Source organism: Rhynchophorus ferrugineus, unplaced genomic scaffold (assembly GCF_030347505.1).
Source record: "Rhynchophorus ferrugineus isolate W39M unplaced genomic scaffold, kcgeb_rfMv2 rfM2, whole genome shotgun sequence".
In the NCBI taxonomy this organism is placed as follows: domain Eukaryota; kingdom Metazoa; phylum Arthropoda; class Insecta; order Coleoptera; family Curculionidae; genus Rhynchophorus; species Rhynchophorus ferrugineus.
In genome coordinates, this window is record NW_027472581.1 from 34,107,404 (window position 1) to 34,130,260 (window position 22,857).

The following is a 22,857-nucleotide window of genomic DNA, read 5'->3' on the forward strand; positions in this document are numbered from 1 at the left end:
TGTTTTGAGTATTAACGAACTCGGGATTAAAAAAAGCGTACACTTCATAGATAAGTAATAATATGAACAAATGGTATGTACATGTATTATTTGGTAGAGATTTTACCAATGACTTAAATGAAAGGTTGAAACGATCTGAATGAAAAATGACGAATGACAACTTTAAAATTGTTGGCAAACTCTATCATATTTTGATATTTATTTTATAGGCATTAACAGTAACTGACTTACAACCTGTTAATTGAAAATGTAATTATTTCTATAATAGGAAATGCCTAGTAGTAATATTTTCTCAACCTAATTCATCGAAATTTTAAAAACTAGCACTAATATAGACGGACTACACTATAGTTCTTCCAACAGTCAATGCAAGTCATAGTTGACGAATATACTGCCAAATGCAGTTTATAAAAGTGTAAAAATGTATTCACAAACTAGGAGCGGATTTTTCCTCCTCATTTTATCCTAGTTAAAAAGAGTCCGTTTATATAGTCTACTAGAGTCTCCTTCGTTATATCCTAGTTATAAAATGTTGTTTCATACATCAGAACATACAACCGAATCGGTCTATAAAATTTGATTTGTGTTGCTACTGGTCGACCGTGTTGTTAAATGTCTACAAAATTCTTCCAAATATTAGTTTTAATAATTAAAGTTTGCAAAGTGGCAAACGTCGTAAATTAAAATTCTAGATTATTGCGGCAATATTGCCACGTACTGACGTTATCAATTTTGATTACATTTAATTGTATAGATAACCAGTTATTTTGAATGGTGAACTTAATTTTTTTATGCTCTATAATTGTAATTTGCCCATTTCATTGATTTCTAAGAAACATTAGACTTGTGAGGGTAGTATGTTAAAAATCGATTTTTTCCAAAGTTTGTTGAGCCTCCAATTTCCAAACTATTATCTCGACGGGATGTGGATTTTATGCAAATCCAGTAATCTGAATTTCTTCGTAACTGTTTGAACTATGAAAATGGGAGAATGTAAACAAAGTTGAAGATTGGAGACTTCGTATAGGAATGGATATTAATGGATGATACGTATAGAACAGATGCTCTTTAGATACTTACGTACATATGTTGCAGTAAAAGGGATTCGTTCTTATTAAATGCAGTAATGGATATAGAAGTAAAATTAAAAAAAAATATATGTATTAGAAAGTTTTTAGTTATTTTTTATTTGATATACAGCACATTTATTTTTGAGAATACATTTTTTTGTATTATACTATGTTAATTATTAAATTACTGGACTTGTAATACTGGATTGATTGAAATGTTGAATGAAACAAATTCTGAATTTTCTTTATTTGTGTGTCATAAACTTGCGATTATTTAACAAATCCGCGTGATTTGTATGTTCAAATACTTAACAAGAAGAATGTCAAAGCACAAATTAATATACGGCAACTAATTAAAATGTACAAAAGATGCGATTCATTGAAGGTTCAAATGAAATGAACTGTGGAAGTTTCACAGTGAACACTTAACGAGCTTTGTGAATTGATATATGTTATAGATATTGTTTTGTTCGAGATTTTCGAGACTGACAAAATAATTTGAAAATAAAATCCCCTTATACAATGACTTTCTTTCGTATGTTTTTGAGAACTGTGTTAATGCCATACAAAGAAATCCATTACGAAGATACACCTAATATGTAACAGCACATATATTTGAAACTATCTAACAATTTGTAAACATATTTCATGAAAGGTATATATTATATTATTCGGCATATAAGTTAAGCTACTCTTTCTTTATTGCAAGTTCCACGTACGTCACTGCTTATGGAATATAACATCACTCAAAAATTGGTCGCGTTTTACCACAATGACACTGCTTTGGTTAAATTGGCTTTAAGGGTGTTGGTCGCTTGCACCTGATTGACATAGATCTGTGACTTTTATTTTATACCTTATTAATAAATAAATAATGTTTATATGTCAGGTGTTCGTATTATTTTGTCCATCTCGAATATCTCTCAATCTCTCCATTGTTTGTAAACAATTATTAGATTATTTTAAGATATGAAGATTATTTAACGTCTTAACGAGCATTTAGTTTTATAACATATGTTAGCTTTATTATTTGGAAGTATTTCTTAATAGTGATTTGGCATCAGATACTGTATAAGAAACAATAGACTCACAACGACGACTCACCTATGTTGAAAAGCTTGTGTTAAGTAACTCGGTTCTTGGTAGGTTACAACTATTGAGTGTAACTTTAAATGTTTAAAGTAGACTGAATACTAAATTGCTTTTTACTATGATGTAGTCACTTATGTGAAGATTGTCTTTTAAACATATTTTATAGTATGGAATCAAATGACAGAATAGGTTGCAGAGTGGGGGAGCAATAAGTACTAAGAAAGGGTAGGTATATCTTCGAGATGACGGAAAAAGGGAGAGAACGATTGCATATATTCTTAATAAGTTGTAATAAGATTTGGCTTTATTTTACAAGTGACTCTGGTGGAAATAGTAATATGTTGTTATGAACTAATATACTAGATTGTGTCAGATGTCAGAAAATTTGGTATTTTTACCTTCGGAGTATTTTGTAATTTCAAATATGTAATCATCAAAATTAGAATTATTTGTTTTTTCTTTGTTAGGTCAGATATATGAATAACAGCACTCGTATAACTAATAACACCATAATGTTAATTATGTTCTTGTTCTTTCTTCTAAAATGTAAACAGGAAATATAAATTACACGGAAAGGTAAGGAATAAGGGGTGAAATGAAACAACAATTTTTAACACTGGTATGATTTAATTCGTACCTCCATAACAATCTGAATAAAATAGGTAACAATTATGCCACAATTTTATCTAGGAAACGCCACCTATAATACAACTATAATCATTAAAGCAAAATAAAAGAATGAGAAGCTATTTTTAAGAACATTAAATACATGTTGACAATGTCGTTAACACTAAAATCTATTTAGTTATGAGGGGGAAACCAATAAGGAATCATTCGATGTCTTTTAACAATATTAACTAAATTGCATTTATTATTGGACTTGTTTCGAGGTGTCATAACTAGTCGTATCGAGAAAATGTTGTACTTTATTATAGAGAGAAAAAGTTAGAAAATGAGATTTATTACCAAACGTTGTCTCTGTTGTAAACTACGACAAATGCTGGGCAGTTTTCGTATCACTCAGTCGCCGTTTAAGCGTAGAATATGTCGTAAATCGCTCTGGGAAGGTGCTCGGCGATGAAAGACTTTATCTTTTCCTTGCGGGAGACGGGGGTGTACTTGGTCAAGGGGAAGGTGCGGGTGACTGCATCGTTCAGAGCCCTCAAAACTGGAGCAAGGTCGGCTTCCTGAAAGAACAAAAGATGGCGTTTAGCGTTTTATTACTGAAACGTCTGCATTATTCGAGAAAGTAACAAAACGTGTTCGTCGAGGATCTTTTGCATATTACTGAGGCGGTAAAATTTCAGTTTTAATTGGTGTCGATATTACTTGCTTGTCTCTATTGTATATAGTGTCTCGATTAAAGCAGTTTATTTTTTTTAATAATTCACAACTTTTCGATACATTTTGATGATGAAGATGATTTGTAGTGACTGAAATTGGAAATATTAAAAGAAATATTTGTACGTTAAAGAAGGAAAGTGTATTTTATTCATTTTAACTATTGTTTTGATAATCTTGTAGCGTCATTCTTTATTATTGCTGAAATAGAACTTTTTTGAATTCCTTCGACAATTTTATTTATTCAGATATATGTCAGAAGAAGATGTGAAGAGTATACCTTATATAGTCCATCCATCCATTTGTATATACGTCATTAAGATGTTTATGGTATTACATGCCGCAATTTGTAAATTAGTTTTAGAATCAGACAATATTTTCCTTCGCACTTTATTCTAGTTAAAAAGAGACAACATCGAAAAATGTTGGAATAAAAATTGATTAGGATTTATTAGTCATAACATTCATAAATAATTCATTCCAGATATAGTGCACTTTGTGCTGGAAACAGGAATGGTTAATGAAATGATGGATTGTGAAAAAATGTTAGATACATTGCAAACTAACAGCTTATTTATTCACTTGAATGAAACTTATGAGTATGATATGATTCAATGCTGCCAATTTCTAAGGAAGGGCGATGAGAATGGAAACAAGTAAAGGTGAGTATATAACTAATATATGATAACATTAGGAAATCTTATTGTAGATTGTAAAATATTTATATGCACAGATATGTGTGTAATTGTTCAGAATATACAAGAGCATTTATTTAAAATGTATCAGGAGACAAATAATAGTAACTGTTTTGCAGATATGGTACATGCATTAAGAATAATGCAGTGATGAAATCTAGTTTTATCAAGAAAGATATATACAAATATCAAAAGAACAAGCGAAGAAGAAATACAGTGATGTCAAAATGTCTTTACAAAAAAACCAAAGACGCAAGAACTTAGCGCAAAAGATAAATATGGTCTCTAATGAGAGTAAAATATATTATTTGGATACGCAATTGTTAATTAGGTGGATTAGGCCTAAAGGGGATACTTGTAGTTGTATTGTATGCGCCTAGAACTCTAACTCATAGGTGGTATGGAAAACAGTTGAAACACAATCCTAACCTACAAACCATTATAACTGTGTACTTAATTATAGTTTTAGATCCTCAATAAATAATAAAATTAGGTTTACTATAATGTTAAAATAAATTATATTTGATAACCATATTTTTGGTTAATTATTTTATTTAGATTAGAATTTTGTTTTATGTAAAAGCCAAACTGAACGAAAACTCAGAATTAATACGACAATATTTTATATAAAAATTTAGAACAAATATAGATGACGTATGCACAAAATAAGTTTTAATAGACTATAGAGAACTTTTTTGTTAGCAGTATTTAAACGATCTATTGACAACTGAACGTTAATGTCAGTCTAACTCATTAAATGTTGATTTTCATGATGTAGAGTCTTTTTAAGCTTATTATCAGAAGAAAATCACAAAGGAGAGAAATATTATTTCAGGCCATCAATTTGGCTTCCTTAATAAACACGAAACAACAGAACAATTACATAGTTAGTCAACCGAATTAACAAAAACTTAAACGATAAAAAATATTGTTCCCAATATAGTTTTTATTATCACACGAGGATCCAACATCAGCTACAAGAAATAACCAATTTCATCTTAACAAAGTGGAATTGTGGTTGAAAACATGGTGTATCAAAGCAAATGAGACAACATCTACTCATGTGGCATTCATCCTTTTTAGAAAAACTTGTCCCTCAGTAAAAATAAATATTTATGGACTCCCGCAAGCAGACAACGTTAAATATCTGGGAATGCATTTTGATTGACGTTTAACATGGAAGAAACCTATAGCGACAAAACGTACACAGCTAGTGCTTAAACTTAAATATATTGGTGGATAGGGCGTAAATCTAAATTACCGTTAGATAACAAGGTTTTGATGTATAAGTTAATTCATAGGCCCATTTGGACCTATGGCATTGAACTGTTGGGCACTACTAACAAATAACTCATAGCTACTCTTCAGAGGTTCCAGAATAAAGTGCTGCGAGTCATCGATGATGCCTCATATTACATCAACAATCTAATTTACTGGGATATCCCCTTACAACCCATAACGGGTGTGATCGGGTCGAAGTGTTAGTAAAAAGTACTCTGAAAGACTGTTAATGCAACCCAATGCACTCGCCAAACAGTTAAATGTGCGCAATGACAGTGAAATGCGTAGTCTCAAATGCAAACTACCATTCGAACTGAATAATAGACACATAGAGTGAGATATAATAATGTCTAGCATAAGTCAAAATAGTCTTTAGAATAATTTAGGATATACTTATATATAAGATATATAAGTTAGAATGGTATCTAGAATAAGATTTAAATTATAAGTTTGTACAACGGATCACTGAAGCGATCTTCTGCATGTCAGGATAGTTATATTGTATAACGGAAATCATATAATACTTATTAGCCACGGGTAGATTGTTGATGCCCTAAGAGATTTATGAAAAAAAAATGAAAATCATCCTTTATTTAATCAAATATTACTTTGGTTTACAGTGTTTGCTGATTTGTAACCTTTAATTACTATTACTAATGTTTTGAGGAATTTTGCAAATATATGGCAACATGGCTCACCAATACTAATACCAATTCTATCTCTTTTTAAGTAGGATAAAATGCGAAGGAAAAATCCGCTCCGAGTTTGAAACGAATTTAAAATCTTTACAAACTGTAATTGGCGTGTTCAACATCATTTATGACGTTGTGAACATGTGTATCGATTGTTTTATTGGACGAACTATATATTTCACGAAATAAAAGCTTGGTTCATGTATTTTTAATATATATAATAAAGCAATTGTTCAATTGATTTGTAACGCATTTTTTCCCGTAATATGCGATAGTTTATTATTTATTATACGTATTTCTCTCGGATCCATAATTACCTTACATGCCTTACATCCTTTGTGTCGGTCAACAACGGTCCGTTTATTTTATCGTTCATAGCATCTTATAAAGAAATATAAAACAAGAGGACAACAATAGCTTTACAATAAGGAGTTTCCCACGGAATTCTTTTTAAACAGTATTTTACTTTATTTCTTATTTTGTCATATCTGAAAATTAGATCTACTAAATAAACCATTTTATTTAGGGGTCGCGATATAATTTAATATATCAAGCCAACAGTTATTTGAAAGAATTATTTCAGTTCATAAAAGTATATTTCTGTTTTAATGGAAAAACATGATAATTTATAATTCATCCTCCGGGAGAAAGCACTTTAAATTTGCGGGTGCACCATAATTCAATTTGTTGGGGTTGTTTTTCAGTTTAAAAGACAAATATTATTCGAGTAGCGTTATTATTTCTGTTAGAAACGAAAATAGAAACAGTCAGTGCTCTACAATTGTGTCAAGGGCTTTCGTCTACGATTCAAGTATATTTGGGATGTTCAATACCAAAATTATAAAATTTTATTATTAAATAATTTGCTTATTTTGGTGTTTTCTAGTAATCAAATTTAAAAACCTGATATGGATCTTTAGAATCCACTCATGGGAATGACCTGAAAAAAGTAATATGAATAAAATACACATTTTCAGAGCAACGTTCTAAGAGATATTGTAGATGCACGCAGATACTATAGGAATGATTACTCAACCCGAGATTTTTTGGTACTGACTGTTACTTAGAATATCCAGTCAGTCGCAGAGAGACATGAGCAATTCATTGATTGCTTGATATCATTGGCTTTGAGTTTTCCAACGATTTGGCCTTTTTAGGAGGCTATCAATATAGATACAAAACCTATGCAATAAATAATGAAACAAAACAAATATTTTTATAAGTGAGTAAATAAATTTTTAAATTTTATATTGATAAAAATCATTTTAGAATAATGTTATGTATAGGATATCATTAAATTTTGTAATAAAGGGCGATTTCTTTGAAGAAATCAAATAATTTGTGCAAGTTTAGAGGTAAGAACGCATCCCTCAATGAATTAGACAAGCCATGAAATCCTCAGTTAAGTTTCTGTATTTAGCTAAACGGTGATACATTGTTCCTCAAAACTTATACACAGAGGTCTCTCAGTTCGAGATCGTGACCAATACAAAAGTTTATATACAAATTTCTCTGTGTTTGAGACAGATAGGAAAGAAAAAGAAGTCTTTATACACTCAAGCGGTACCAGCATATCTATCTTATAACGTATAAGTGGGGAAGGATTTTTAATATATAAAGTGCTTATAATTTGTTGACTATTTGTAGTAGTGTTTTTGGCGAGGTTATCAGTGAATGAGTTCTTCGGTGTGCTCTTGCAGCTAGAGATCCAGACGAATACGATGCTGTTTTGTTGAGACATGACCGTATAATTGCAGAATTTACAACACTAGAGGACGTAAGGAAAATTCAGATTATATAAGCCGGATTTTAGCAAAGCTATTTAGTGAGACTATTAGGTTTAGGGTCAGCTTGAAAAGTTTATTTTGAGATCTATGATATATGTATTGCTATTGATTGATGTATTGCGGCGCTATATACAGAATACGCTATAATACGCACTATATAGAATACTGTATAAGTAATATTTTAATAATATAATCTATAAATAATTGGTATATATTAAATGATTTCTAATTTTCTACGAGCGGTAAAGAATATTAATTTTATAATATATGAATTAATTATAAATACTTGTTTTGATGCTCATGATGAAATCGAATTAATCTAGAACAAACAATTATCAATTAAATATTTAATTAAATTTACGCGTGTTATTAAAATTATTACGAAAAACAGCAATAACTCAAATATATAAATATTTAGATAGATTATCGCATTTTTTCGATACCAAATGGGCCTTGTTTGCATTTCAGTTTAAGCATTATTAATGATGTTTGCCTTTAATTAGAATATTTTAATTTAACATTTTTGAAATTCTCAATAATACTGCGATATAACAAAAATATTTCGAGGTCTAGTTAGCTAACTGTTGGTGTTTATCTGTCATTTCTGTACATGAGTACATACAGTACATGAGATATTATCGATTTTATATTCATGTTTCTGTTGTATATTTTTGGTGGAGAAATATTATGGAAAGACACAATGGTACACATTATAAATTTCGTATCTTGACTCAGTTCATAAATGAGGTATGTCAAGGAAGAAAATTGTTCAATACATGCCGAATAATATAGATTCTATTTAGTACTCAAACTTATAAAGCTGAAGTATAAAATAACATACAATTGTTTAGAAAAGTTAAAACATCTATCAGCTTTTCTAATTTGAAATAATAGATTAAGAAGCAGCCAGATTAAGCTAAGGTAGTAAGTAGAATTAGTAACATTATAGGAGGCATTGGTTTATCGAAGAAGTTGAAATTTCTTGGATCAAGATTGCATTAACTAAATCTACTCTTGTGGCAGTTTTATGTGGACATGCGGCATTATAATGTTGTAGTGTGTTGAAATCATTTTCATTTTAGTATATGAGCTTTATACGCATCGTAGAACTTAGAGATAATTTTTATTGTTCATTTGATTTTCTTAATGGATAGTGCTTAAAAAAATTGTATATACAATTATATACCAATGGTATTAAAACTGATAAAAATATATGAGTCATCATCAACATGATCTTAGCCTTATGCTACTATAAAGAATCATCATTATAAATCACAAAATCTAATTTAAATATGATATTTTAAAAAAGATAATGTCACTTATTAAATACTCCGTTATTTTGTTCAAAATATTTTCCATTATGACTGAAGAAGTATATAATATTATCTCGATGAACTGATAGTGTTATTAGATTTTCTATTTTTTATTCTATTCTATTTTTTTCTATTTTTCTATATTCTATTTCTATATTTTAATTAATTTTTTCAATCAATTCATGCTAATTATTGATCATGGAGTTTAAATAGGATTTGTGAATTTGTAAAATAGAATATATACTGCCGCATAAACATCACCGCATAAAACGCAATAATTGAACATGAAAAAGTTTAGTAAGTTGACGATGCTATGAATTTTTCACTTGATAGATACTTAATAATTCCTTTAAAGTATTTTAGATGTCGGATTGTCTTATAAAGAAAGATAAAGATTGGTTTAGAGGACTGTTATTTTTGGTGATTCAATTATTTATCATATATTATTAATTTTAATAGACATTTAAATCGTATATTTCCATTTAATTTTAATCTCTTATACTATTGAAAACCATTGTATCGTGAATTTTTGCGCTAGTTAACAAGAGTGTTTTATTTCAGTAACAACAAATTTGGCATTGTAATTTTGTATCTCTCGGGAATCTGCTTCAATACATTTCTAATACCCTGTAATGGAAAACTAATGGAAATTCAAACTTAGGGATTATGACCATTATTTGAAAAGCAATTAATTTATTTCGGTTTTGTGTAACGCAATTTTAACGAGCAAACACATCTATATGTAAACGAACCCGATCTTTATTTTTTTATGAATATACACTGAGTTGACAAGAATATGTCGTAGTAGTGGTCATTATTGGTTCATCAGTTACATGTAATATATTATATAATTATTGTAAGAAATACTTTTACTCCTTCCTTCTTAAAAGTATCGCTTACAAATCAGAAGTGGGATTATACTCAAAATACGTTTAGGATGGTTGTTAGATTAAACATTGAGTTGTGAAAGAAGATGATGTTGAGAGTCTTAGTTAATAATTGGCGATTATGGAAGTACGTTTGATGCAAGGACTTCACGCAAAATAAGGCGAATACAGGCACTTGGGAAGCAGTGAAATCAGGGTTATTGAATTATGTTTGTGTTTGACGGTATAATAGACAAAATGCATTGTGAAATGATAGACGAATTGATTGACGATTTGATCGAAAGAATATTGTTAAACTGATTTGAAAATATGTTGCATCGAATTATAAAAATGTATTAAAATTAACGAAGAAAAATGAGGTTGCGATGAGAACAGGAAAGTGAAATTGTTGTGTATCCAGATGACGAATATTGAAGCTGTAGTAATAGTAAATGAAAGTGATGTTTTATGAACACCAAGTAAAAAGACGCTATAGTTGATGTGAACGTATGATAGGGAACAAATTAAAAATTGGATTACCACAACGACCATTTTGATGTCCTGAAGTCACAAAGCGTTTAGGTTAAGAAAAATAACAATCGGGACCAATACTGTCTACTTGTTGTTTGAGCTGAGACGTGTGAGTTTGGTTACTGAGGTTTTACATATGAATAATTGAAGGGCAATGATTCAGACATAGGCTATCTAGTTTTTGCACTAGTTGATATGTGAAAAATTTTAGTACCCCCTGTTTGAAAATCACAAGAGGTTGGGGCGTGGAGAATAACAGCCGAGACTGCTTGTTATTTGAGCCGATATGGTGATGTTGGTTACTAAAGCTTGAGAAGAATAAAAATCAGGAAATGGAACAATGATATTCCTATTCGTTTAATTTATGACTGTCAGAAATGAGTTGAAGAAAAATGTTAAGATATCGATTTTAATATTTATTCTCAACCTGTATCGACTACCTAGTCTGATATTTTACGAAAAGCCAAAGCTAAAGTGACACTTTTCATTTGCGGAGTTCGGGACCATAGTTCAAGATAATATTTTAAGGAAAAATGTAATGAGACTGAGATCTGTGTTGTTACTGATGGATTTGCTGTTCTACGTTCTGTTAAAAGAAAATATGGACTGTTTGTTAAATTGTGAATATCAAGATGACTGTTTAATTTAAAATAAAATTAAAAGAGTTTAATGGGCTTCGGCAATATATTTCTCCAAATCAAACAAAAAAATAAGGAATTTCGAAAATACAATTTTAGTATTCAATGATTAGCGTATGTATAGTTATGTCGAATAAATAAATAATATTAAATAAAATTAAATGGTTATTTTATATCAGGTTTTCAGTTAGGTTGGATTGCTATTGATATTTCACACTTTTACCTATAGATACTATAAATCACCGGACAAAATATAACACAAACTATATTAGTGAAATGTGAAGGGGTTTAAAACACAAAAATTATCAATTTACTTAATTAGTTAAAAAATAGAGATAGTTTTACTAACGTTTATGGTTCTATTAAATATATTAGATAATGAAACGTCTTATTATTAATGAACAACAATAACTGGTGATATACGGAGAAAATAAGTTGATACATAATTTACATTTTATATTAAATCATCAGATATAATAGATATTACACATAACCTGCTTTTAATATAACATAAATATGATTAATAGTCACAATACAATACTTTTTTGGCAATCCTAACTCTGAAAACTTCCTAACCTCCAAACGGAATAAATACATTAACATATTCTGCAGCTGGGTTTTCCCAAAATATCTCATATTCTTTGATTTATTTAAAGAAAGAAAGTTTATCGATTTTGCCGTGAAACGTCCTTTTTAAATTTCTCGAAGACCTCCATTTTTCATTGTAGGAGGATAATAAGTCATTAGATTTGGGCTGGTATTATCGTCATTGATCTCAGATCGAAGCCGCTATATACCGACCTGGCCAAAATAAAGATTAATTGGTTCGTTAGCTATCAAAGCAGGGGCCTATCATAAATAACTCTATGCTGAAAAGTGTTTCCTTTTCATTTTTTTCTGGTTCTATTGATATAGCGGAAAATTTACTTTGATGGTAGAAAATAAATCAGACAATGCTTTTCTTTTCGGTTTTACAACAGATTTAGTAAACAAATTTGATGCCTCGCGATTGTTTATAGGGGCAATCGTAGAAGTTGTTGTGATAGTTGTTTAAAAGAATATCGAATATATAACGTTATAATACTATAAATTAAAATTAGCTTGAGACAAAGAAATTATTATTGATTATTTGGTAGGTCTAGGAGGATTTCAAAACTGTACTGTAAATTTATTTAGGAATAGACGAACAATGTATATTTTACAATAAATGTAATATAATAAATTTTCTGTTGCTGTTGATCTACAACTGGAACGATACAGAGAAGACTAGAATGGCCCCTGCACAAGAATGATACGCAAACTCGTTAAACCTTCTACATTTTTAATATACTGAATCAATAATACAATTATGTCTGGTTTCATTGCCCATTTGTGTAAATTAACAAGGCCTCACTTTCTCGTTGACTTCAACGTTGATTTAGCAGCAGTAGACTATGATAGGGGTGTTGGCTATGGAGAAAAATATCGATATTTCGATATATTGATATTTGAAAAGTATATCGATATAACGAAGAAAAAAATATCGATATTTTTTCGTAAAATATATTAATGTTTTTAATAAACCCTTACAATTAACTATCAAAAATTATTAGACATACTAAACTAAATACACTAAACCTTTAAAATTAAGTAATTAGTTTGATGTCAGTGCAACCCCATATTTGATCTCCATAGGTCCAAATTGGCTTTATGATTGACTGATAAACCAATCTTTTTGAATTTAGGTCAATTTCAGAGTATCTTCCGACTAACCAGTACAGTTGCTTAATTTTGAGCCTAATCTGTTCTGCTTTTGTCTAACAATGTTTCCAGTTTAACCTACCATCCAGATATATTTCAAGGTATTTGGTTGATTCTGTGGAATCGGGCATCCGTCAAGTGATGGGGCAACGCAAAATTAGCATGGTTCAATTTGGAACTATGAAGCTGTATTTTCTAGTCTAGTCCATTTGTAGATTTTGTTGTCTACCTTGTGGGACTCCAGCCGAAATAGGTTTAAGTGTGGAGAATGCCTCTTCATGCTACAAAAAATTTTCTTTCGAATAGATATGATTCCAGCAGTAGACAATAATTCCGCGGTAGCAATTTGCTCATTTTATATATTAATCCCAAATGCTATGCCCGGTCAAGAGCTTGTGAGATGTTCAGGAATATTGCAGAATAGTATTTCTTTTCTTAGAATGCCTTTTCACCAACCGTTGTTACTCTGTGCACTTGGTCGATTGTCGAGTGGTGATTTCGAAATCCAAACTGGAAATCTAGTATTTCTATAAATGGGTTAATGCGTTTTAACAGCCGTTTCTCAAATAATTTTGATATCGCAGGTAGCAGCAACATTGGTCTGTAAGATCTAACTTGTTGTGTCGCTTTGTTAGATTTTTTAAGCATAATTATTCGGGCAACCCTAAGACATTCCGGAATATGGTTCAGACTCAAACAGGCATTATGTCAACATGCTTATTCTTTGTCGTGGCGGCTCTTTTAATAACCCAGGTGAAATATCATCAATTCCAGGAGCCTTTTTAGGATATATATATATATATATATATATATATATATATATGTATATATATATAGAAATTTCACGATATAGGCGACCTTGGGGAAATGTTTTTAGTTCAATCAACGGTAGCGCTACGATTGTAAATTGTGATTGGCTTATTTAAATTCCTGTTGCCGCCACTAACATGGAACGTGATTGGTAGATCAAATTGTGTAAAGTCATCATTTTCTATGGGCGTCCATTTTTTAGTTTGTTGTTTGAAGGTTCTGGTTTTTGTGGTTTTGTTCAGATCAAGAAATCTGCGTCTTACGTTGTGCATATTTTCTGTTTACATGTATTATTATGGAGTAATAATATAAAAATTAATAACAATGTGTCAGTGTAATAAAAGTTGTAGTGTACCGGGGTAAAAATCTACTACGGAAATTAAACATCGTTTCCCAAAGAATGATCTCGCTGCTTTCCAAAAATGGGTTCATCAAGTATGTAGTGGTAAGTTACCTGGATAAACCAAAATGCAAATATATCAACGTCATGGTATCTGTTACGGACATTTTAGTAAAAAATTTAGAATTACCCTTTCTTCACGAACAGGTATTAGGGTAAATGCATATCCAACATTGTTTTTATCAGGTACATATCTATACAAATTATCTATCTACTATATGTCTGTTTATATATTATTTGTTTACAGAAAATCAGACCCAACTTATATAGATGTTTGTAGTAATAATACTCAATTAATCTACTAACATGTTCGTATGCTATCAGTGTGATGTCTCTACATAAAGAAGTCTTACAAGAAGGTAATAATTAAGATAACTGGATAATTAGTAGTAATAAATACTACTTTTAATTCTAAAATATCCCTAAAATATTTGTAATACTTCAACTTTTTAGAACAATCGGTGTTCAATAATTTTATAGTGGATCTATTGTATATTTAAATTTGATTGCTATTTTTAGGGGATTTATTACCTTAAAAATATCTATTTTGTCTAAATTTACAAATAACTACGTTTGTTTAAGAAATCTTAGCTAATATTGCTTAAAGAATTTTGTTGGATCTATTAGAGGTCATGGAGGTAGAAACAGCATCCTTCACCTAGTATGTTTGAGAAATCTTTAAAAGCGCACATCATCACCTCAATTTTTTCACATTATTCTCCCGGAGAAAATTGTGAAGAAGATGAACATGTTAGATAACTAATATTCTTTCTTAACGGGAGATCTAGTACCAGTTGAGGTTGTTAAATCGCCAGTTGAGTCTATATTTTCAGTTCCAGGGAACTTTGCTCTGAGAAAAACAAGAGTCTAATATTATATTTTAGTCTTATTTCAGGCTATTTAACAAAACTTCTAAAAAAGAGACAACATGCAATATTTGTCTATATTCTATATTAAGTAATTCCACAGATTAAGTACCCTAAAATCTAAATATCTTTAAAAAACACATACATTTCTAGTGTTTCAAGTGTTCAATCCATAATATTTTCAAGACCAAATTTTAAAAGTTATTATGAGGTGTGATTGTATTTTTGGTTTAATGAAGTTAATGCAATATCAACAGGGAAGGATTTAAAATTTACCTTCAATATATCAGGATAAGTTAGAACTTTAATAGATCCCATAAAATTGATGGCACTAAGGCAATATGGGTAGGCGTTATAGAAGAACTATAGATATTTTAATTTTACCTATAATAGAGTTCATAGTTTTTTTTTGCTTTTTGTTTATTTATATTTATATTATTTACACTAATGTTTATTTGTATAAGATTTTATTTTAATAAATTAATTTTAAAAATTAGATTTGATTTTCATTTAAATACTCTTGGCCAATAAATGTGACGTCACAAAGTAACCAGGCGACATAGCAGACCAATCAAAGCAAAGTATTTTCTTTACAGGTTTCTACATAACTATTTTAAACTAACCAATCAATTCACGTTGTCAGCGCCGCCAATGATTGAACTAAGCAAAACTTTGCCCCATTACTTACCATTGGAGTTGCACACCCCTGGCAGTCTCCACATAACCAGTACTAAAAAAAACCGTAACAGGATTCCCCCGGTTTCAGGTCAAAAAAAAAAGGAAATTTGACTCAATTTTGTTGGAGAGTGTCTTAAAATGATATGGTGATGCTTAGAATACAACGAGTCCGTGCAAATCAAACACAACCACCTCAAGTATGATGCAATGGAATTGGAAGATCCAGGATGGAAGGCAGAATTTCACTATGACCCAGAAATAGATCATGGTACCAACAAATCAATTATAATTGGCGAAAAATTGCTTTAGGAAATTAAAGGTGCGTTTTCATTCATGAGTAATAGTATAACCTTTACGACAGAGTATATACGTCAAAACGTACATACTACCCCATACGTCAATTATGGATTAACAGAACAACTCATAAACAAAACAAGAAGAAAAAACAAATAGAAAATACATTATCCACGAAACATACTTTTTCATATTTTTAATCGACTTTCGTGACACGATTCCTCTGACTTACTCAATTTGGTTGTTATTCTTGTCTCGTGAATAGAATGTAACTGGCAGACAATGGCATCCTAAATTACGATTTGCGAAATTACAAAACTTCGCTCGGTCGGGAATAACAAGTATAATTTTACAATTTCGTGTATTTAAATCGCAATTTTCAAGAAAAACAAACTGTTTTAATTGCTCCGAAATTATGGAGGGGAGGGATGTTCCGCTGTTCACGTCAATACGGTCTCATCTAATTGGTCGTGTACAAATTTGAATATTGCCTTCAATATTGAACGTTTCGGTTATTTCCGGAATAAATCGGGACCAAATATGCGTCAATATAATTTCAACGGAGACATATTCAATTTAGCGCCTTTCGAGAAGATTAATTTATAGTTTTTAATAGTACATTATCAGATGTATTTCCCAATTTTAACAGATTTCTTGGTCGTGTAAAAATTTGAATATTGCCTTCGATTTTGAACATTTCGTTCATTCCTGTAATATATCTGAATGAAATACGCGTCAATATAAATTCAATTAAACGTTCAATTTAGCACCTTTCTTGAAGCTTAATTCATAGTTTTCAATATTATATTATTAGATGTGTTGCTTAATTTTAAGCGAATTCTTAAATTTTAAATTAAAAACTTACGGTGCTTGAAATATATGGCTCGGTGAATGGAGCGAATACATGAAATCGGTGAATAAAACGGAATAAAACAGTTATGGTTACATGATGTGACAGTTATTTAATGACGTAGTTCTACCTGTTGACGAGGCTTCGAGAGACAATCGACAGTGGCACGTCTGAATCAAGTTGCCAGATCTTCGTTATCGTTTACTGGCCGGTGCGGCTGGTATCCTGCGCGTGTTCAATATCTGGGATAATATTTATAATCTAATCGTTATTCTAAGATGTAAAATTCGACATGTATCAAGGTCGCTACATTACTATTAGTTTTCGGATTGGAACTGCGTTTAGTCGTCGTAGATTGTATCTTCAGAACGGTAGCTCTAATAGTGAGGCTCTACTAATCAGTGCCTATCATGGTACAGTGATCAACATATTAGATCAATTCTTTTCATGCTGAATAATCAGGAAACCGAGAGGATGATGTGGCAACTAGGGTTGGTCTAGATATTTCAAAAAAATATCTGATTAGATTGTCTGATGTGGTTACACCCTCGATTTTATCGAATTGAATGTTATGTCTATAATTTGCAATTCGTTAATGTTCTTTTATTCGTGCACTCATCATTTCTTCTATATACACTTTCCCTCATTAACATGGGATCTTATATGTATCTCATATATTATCTTATATGCGGATACGCCTGTTAGTTTTAGGGGATCATAGACATTAGTTCAGGAATTTGGAAGTGGTTCATATATTTTCCTGTATGGCTTGAAAATGATTTTCATGTTATGCTTATTTCGTTCTGTGAACTCACAGATGCCCCCGCGAAAGAACCTTGTAGCTTAACAGCGATAGTTATCGATAAACTTACTAAAATCAATCAAGCAAGCAGGTTTTGATTTGTGTGTAATGATAAAAACACTTTTATTTTACTTCAGTAAATTTATTTGATTATTGATCCACCTAGATGCTGACAATATTGCTTATATGTTAATTTTCTGATATAAATCAACAGCTTAAAATATAAATAGTTGCCATTTTGGGACTTTTGATCAGTGATTAGGTTTCCAAATATATATTAAATACTTTTATTAACTATTTATGAATGAATATACATATTATGACTAATTAATGCTGTATACGTAACTTCTCTCTTACCACGTTACTTAAAAGAGGCCTATAATGAATTTCAAAGGATTTACAACAGAAGGTGGTAGTGCGAAAGAATCGCTTCGTGCCTTCATTGATAGGTTTCACATTGTTCAATATGTGTCACGTCATCTATGCGTGAACAAATATTTTTTCAGTTCACTTTTGACTTCAATTTGAAGAAAAGGCGGAAAAAAGGGCATCGAATGTTATGTGAAGCTTATGACAACTATACTACATCGACTTCAACATGTAAATACTGGTTTTGCCAATTTAAAATTGACCCTGATGACAAAGACTGTTCCGGACAGGCAAAAAATTTTGAAGACGATGATTTGAAGATATTATTCCATGATTAATTATTGAATGATCTATTGCCACTAATACAAGAAACCATTCCTAAAAGGACACTAAATCATGTGTGAAGTGCTATTTCAACGGAAGAATCGGAAATATTTCTTGCATCGTATTGTTACTGATGATGAAAAGCCGATTCACTAAAATAATTTAAAGCGAGAAAATCATGTGGACCACCTGGTCGTGCAGGAAAATCAACGGAAAAGCAGACTATCCATGGCTGCAAGCTAATGCTGTGCACTTGATTGCATTAGTTTGGTGTGGTATAGTACGAGCTGCTACAACTTAATGAAACAATCAATGGGTATCACCATCCACTACAATTGATTTAACAATACACAGAACTGGTGGAAAAATAAGAAAAAATAGCGGCTATTGGTGGCCAATAATTTAAGTACAATATTGGTATCTATTTTTGACCACCACACTGACCATCCTTCAATTCAGACGTGCCACCATCGACTACCCAAGCATCTCTTCAGGTAAAACTACGCCGCTGCCCTTTCATCTATTTGTATTTTCTTAATATTTTATATAACATCAATAAATAACGGTCACATTATGTAACCATCACCGCTTTATTTTATTTTACCTCTATTCACCAAGCCATATAATCCCCAAAGTATATTAGCTCTTCATCTCAGATTATTATAAAGGTGTTAGCTAACCAAGCTTATCCCTTGGCGCTTACAAATTTCACCCCATATTCCACAAAACGCGACAAAAATATTTCTGTTTTCAATACGATTTTAAGTTTGAATTAAAATTCTGGAGTGACACTCGAGTGACTACATTTAAACTTAGTAACAATTATTATTTATTTTTTACGCAAAACTACCAAAGTCAACTATAATTATTATAGTATTATAAACTGTTTTATATTAAAGTTATCTAATATATCAGACTGGGGAGTTTTCAATCGTAGCGCTATTGGCTTCAATCCAACTACCCCTATTTTAACTATAATAGCTTATTACCTGGATAATGTAAAGCGTCCTCTCTGCTCTTCTACCCCCTTGCCAATCATAATTATATGAAATTATTTAGGTGGAATTAAGGCCAATAGGTAGTAGGCTGCTGGAAAACAACTGATTTTTAATATTTGCTGGCCCGAATAGTCTGCGGAGGATAAATTGACGCAATAATTTCCGGATTACGGTTATTTAGAGCGCGTTAGGACTCATATGGTCTGACCTTTTTACGTTCATGCCTCGTTAAAGCCCCTAATTCAAGTTTAATGTGTTTGATATAACGTAATTACCAGGTAAAGATTTGATATAATGATAAATGTCATATATTTAAATTACGTACCATCTTGCAGTTTGTAAATCAGTTGAGTATTTTAAGTTTTGTGTGAAAATGACGTTTTACATAAGTATAACATTTAATAAAACTGTAGCATTCTTTTATTGTAAACGTAATAGAAATAATTTATGTGCTTGGCACCACTTATAAGTATTATTAATGCTATGCATATTTTTGGAACATTTACGATTTGTGGCACAAATTTCAATGACAAGTATCACCACTAAATCAGCATGTTTGAATAACAAAATTATATTATCAAAATGATTCTTCGTTAGTGTATAAGGTTTGCGCATGTGGTAATCATATTGCGGCATGAGGGTCCTTCAAAATTGAACGAAAAGATATAAATTTATTATGTGACATCCTGAAATTAAACCCCCCTCAATTCAGTGGAAACAGGGACTTTCGCAGTCGCTGATTTCGAAGAGATGGATTTCCTTGCCAAAAACGAGGCCCAGATGGAATAACTCCCCTGTGCTATCAATGTCAATATCGATGAAAACTACGAAATCACCAGGAAAACCAACTTCATTAACTCTCAAGTACCTTCTAGTGATTTATTGGGTCATCTAGTAACTCTAGTAACAAAATCACTGTAAATGATCAACAGGATTCCAAACAAGAAAGCCGATGATATATTGATAGCCCAACTCAAGAAGCTCTCCTACAAGCTGTTCGCTGAAGTTTCCATCATCATCAATTGGGGCCGTGAGAGTGTGTATGATAATCAAAGACAAATGGTATTGATCAATCATTGATATCACGACCACTGGAGTTAAACAATTGTAACTGTTAAAGATTGGATCACTTGCATTCGTGTCACGATATTGCTAATATCTGAATTTAAGGATTTAAGGTTTTATTTGGACTTGACCTACTACTTAACATGGGATCCGAACAACTGTCTTCGGCACTGTCTACTGGCTTGCGAGTGACGAACTCTATCCCAGAAGACATCTGATCTTAACTGATTGTTATGATGGGGATAGTTTTTCTATTCAGATTTTACACTCCTCTGGGTGTATTATTTTTGGTACATAATATCATATAATTCCGCCAGCCATAAATAAATTAAGGAAAACCAAATGGTTGACATCATGAATATTGTATCCAAATTAAACGATATGACTCAACTGAATTGGGACCTAATAGTTAGCAATACGTTATGGCAAATTAAAAATACGATTTCTTTTTTCCTTTAACCGATTTATGTTAGACCATTGCAAATTCACCCATTCCCAATTGCTAAAGGGTCTCCCTTCTTCAATTCGCTGTTTTTCTCCATACTTAGTGTGCCGTATAATTTTAGAATGTAACTCTTTAGCCACATTGAGAATCGTACTTCCCTTATCGTCTATCATACTTCTTCAGGAAGAAAAGGATCTTTCGTAATTGAAATTGTAACATTAAATTACTATATTCAGTATATTGAAATATAGTATTTTTAAATATAGTTTAGTCAAATGATTTTTTAATTTATATTTTTTTATTTTATAACATTTAAGACAATAGCAATGTACAACTAGAAAATAAGTTACTAGTTATCAGATTAGATATATTTTTTGCCCCTTTTATATGCATATTTTTTTAATCGCATTTTTTAATTTTTCATTGTAGTCAATAAACCCGCTTGGCGGGTCATCCAGTGATTTAGACGAACAAAACTTGACTGCAAATGTATACAGAGGAAATCCCATGTCTATCCATGTCCTCTGTCTATTCTATGTATATAATATTGTCCTATATCATAGTATTGATGACAAGCAATTACATATTGGAGTAAATGTGCGATCATAGTATTGTTTCGTGATCCCTCTTATATAATTTGTTACGATTTTTTTAAGAGAATTAGAAATGTTGACTACATTTCAATCAACAAATTTATTTTATCGACAAACTTATTCGACCTTCCAAGGACATCTAAAGATAAAAATTAAGACGACGGAATACATAAAAGTATCTTTCGGCCCCAGGCAATTCTTTAACAATGTTCTGTCTCCGACAGACCGCACGGAATATGGAAACCGCCAAGGAAATTCAGGAAAACAGAATTAATCATCGATAAAAAATCTATTTTTGTGGCAACTTGCCTCATATAGCGCTGCCCACACGCCGGAATATTTCGGCGGGCTGTTGTAATCGAAAACAACACAAATAGCTCGAAGGTATTATGGCAAACATAACAACAAAAAAATTAAATTTATTTTTGTGTATTTAGAGTGTTCACGAAATAAAAGCGAATATGTTCATTAGGTCGGACTGACAGCTAAATGCGAGGGTTGAATTTAGTATTTTTGACAGGCGTTTCGATGTTCAAGCGATTTTGTACTGTTTGCGATAGGCAAAATAAATTTTGTCGTGAACATTTTCGAGTAATTGTTTATAAATTTCGACATAGATGACATAGACAACAGAGCTTCAATAAATATAATTCGACTTTTGACAATAAAAAATCACCAAAAACTACGGTTTCCAATTGAAACAAATAAAAAAAGACTCACCTCCATTCAAACAAGTGAACATCAACTGCATGCACTCTCAAGTGCCTCCTACTTACTTATTAGGTCATCTAGGAACGCCAGTATCACTGATGTAATTGACCAACAAGATTCTAAGGAGCGAAAGGCAAGAAACAAGAAGACACCGAGAAGTCTTCATCTTCAGACTACAGATCCTTCAGTCTTTTAAATTTAATTTTAAACTTGCTGAAATTGAATGAAAGATTTGGAGTGGTCCTTTTGGACTTAACCAAAGCCTTTGACAAGATTTGACATGAAGGATTAGTGGCGAAATGCATCCGGTTAGGTTCAGATAATCAATCAGGCAGGATAGTCGTTTCAGGTGAGGATCAAAGATACTCCTTCCAGCAGAAAATTGATTAATAGAGGGCCCCTTGGCACACGCGCTTTTTAATCTATTTCCTTCAGATATTCCAAGAATATTTGATGCAGTATCTATGCAGATGATACTGATTTCCTTGTTTCGTCGAGAGTAGTAGTGCATATCCAGGGCAGACTTCACAATCGACGGTTGTCAATTGAGACGGTTCAGTAATTACATTTCCGGAAGATGCAAGTCAACCTACAGAAAACCGGCCG

The 22,857-nt window shown here is 31.3% G+C and overlaps 1 protein-coding gene and 1 non-coding gene across 2 annotated transcripts in view; one reads left to right on the forward strand and one right to left on the reverse strand.

Moving 5' to 3' along the window:
* Positions 1-2,769: 2,769 nt before the first annotated feature.
* The window catches only part of LOC143190657 (D-beta-hydroxybutyrate dehydrogenase, mitochondrial), a 93,173-nt gene continuing 73,085 nt past the window's right edge, over positions 2,770-22,857 (reverse strand). The window contains exon 5 of the mRNA XM_076395149.1: positions 2,770-3,349. Coding sequence (XP_076251264.1) covers positions 3,194-3,349 — 156 coding nt within the window. The 3' untranslated portion in view covers positions 2,770-3,193. The remainder of the gene's footprint in view (positions 3,350-22,857) is intronic.
* Positions 12,522-12,629, forward strand: LOC143192115 (U6 spliceosomal RNA). Its single transcript, XR_013004737.1, has one exon. It is a non-coding gene; the product is annotated as a U6 spliceosomal RNA (small nuclear RNA).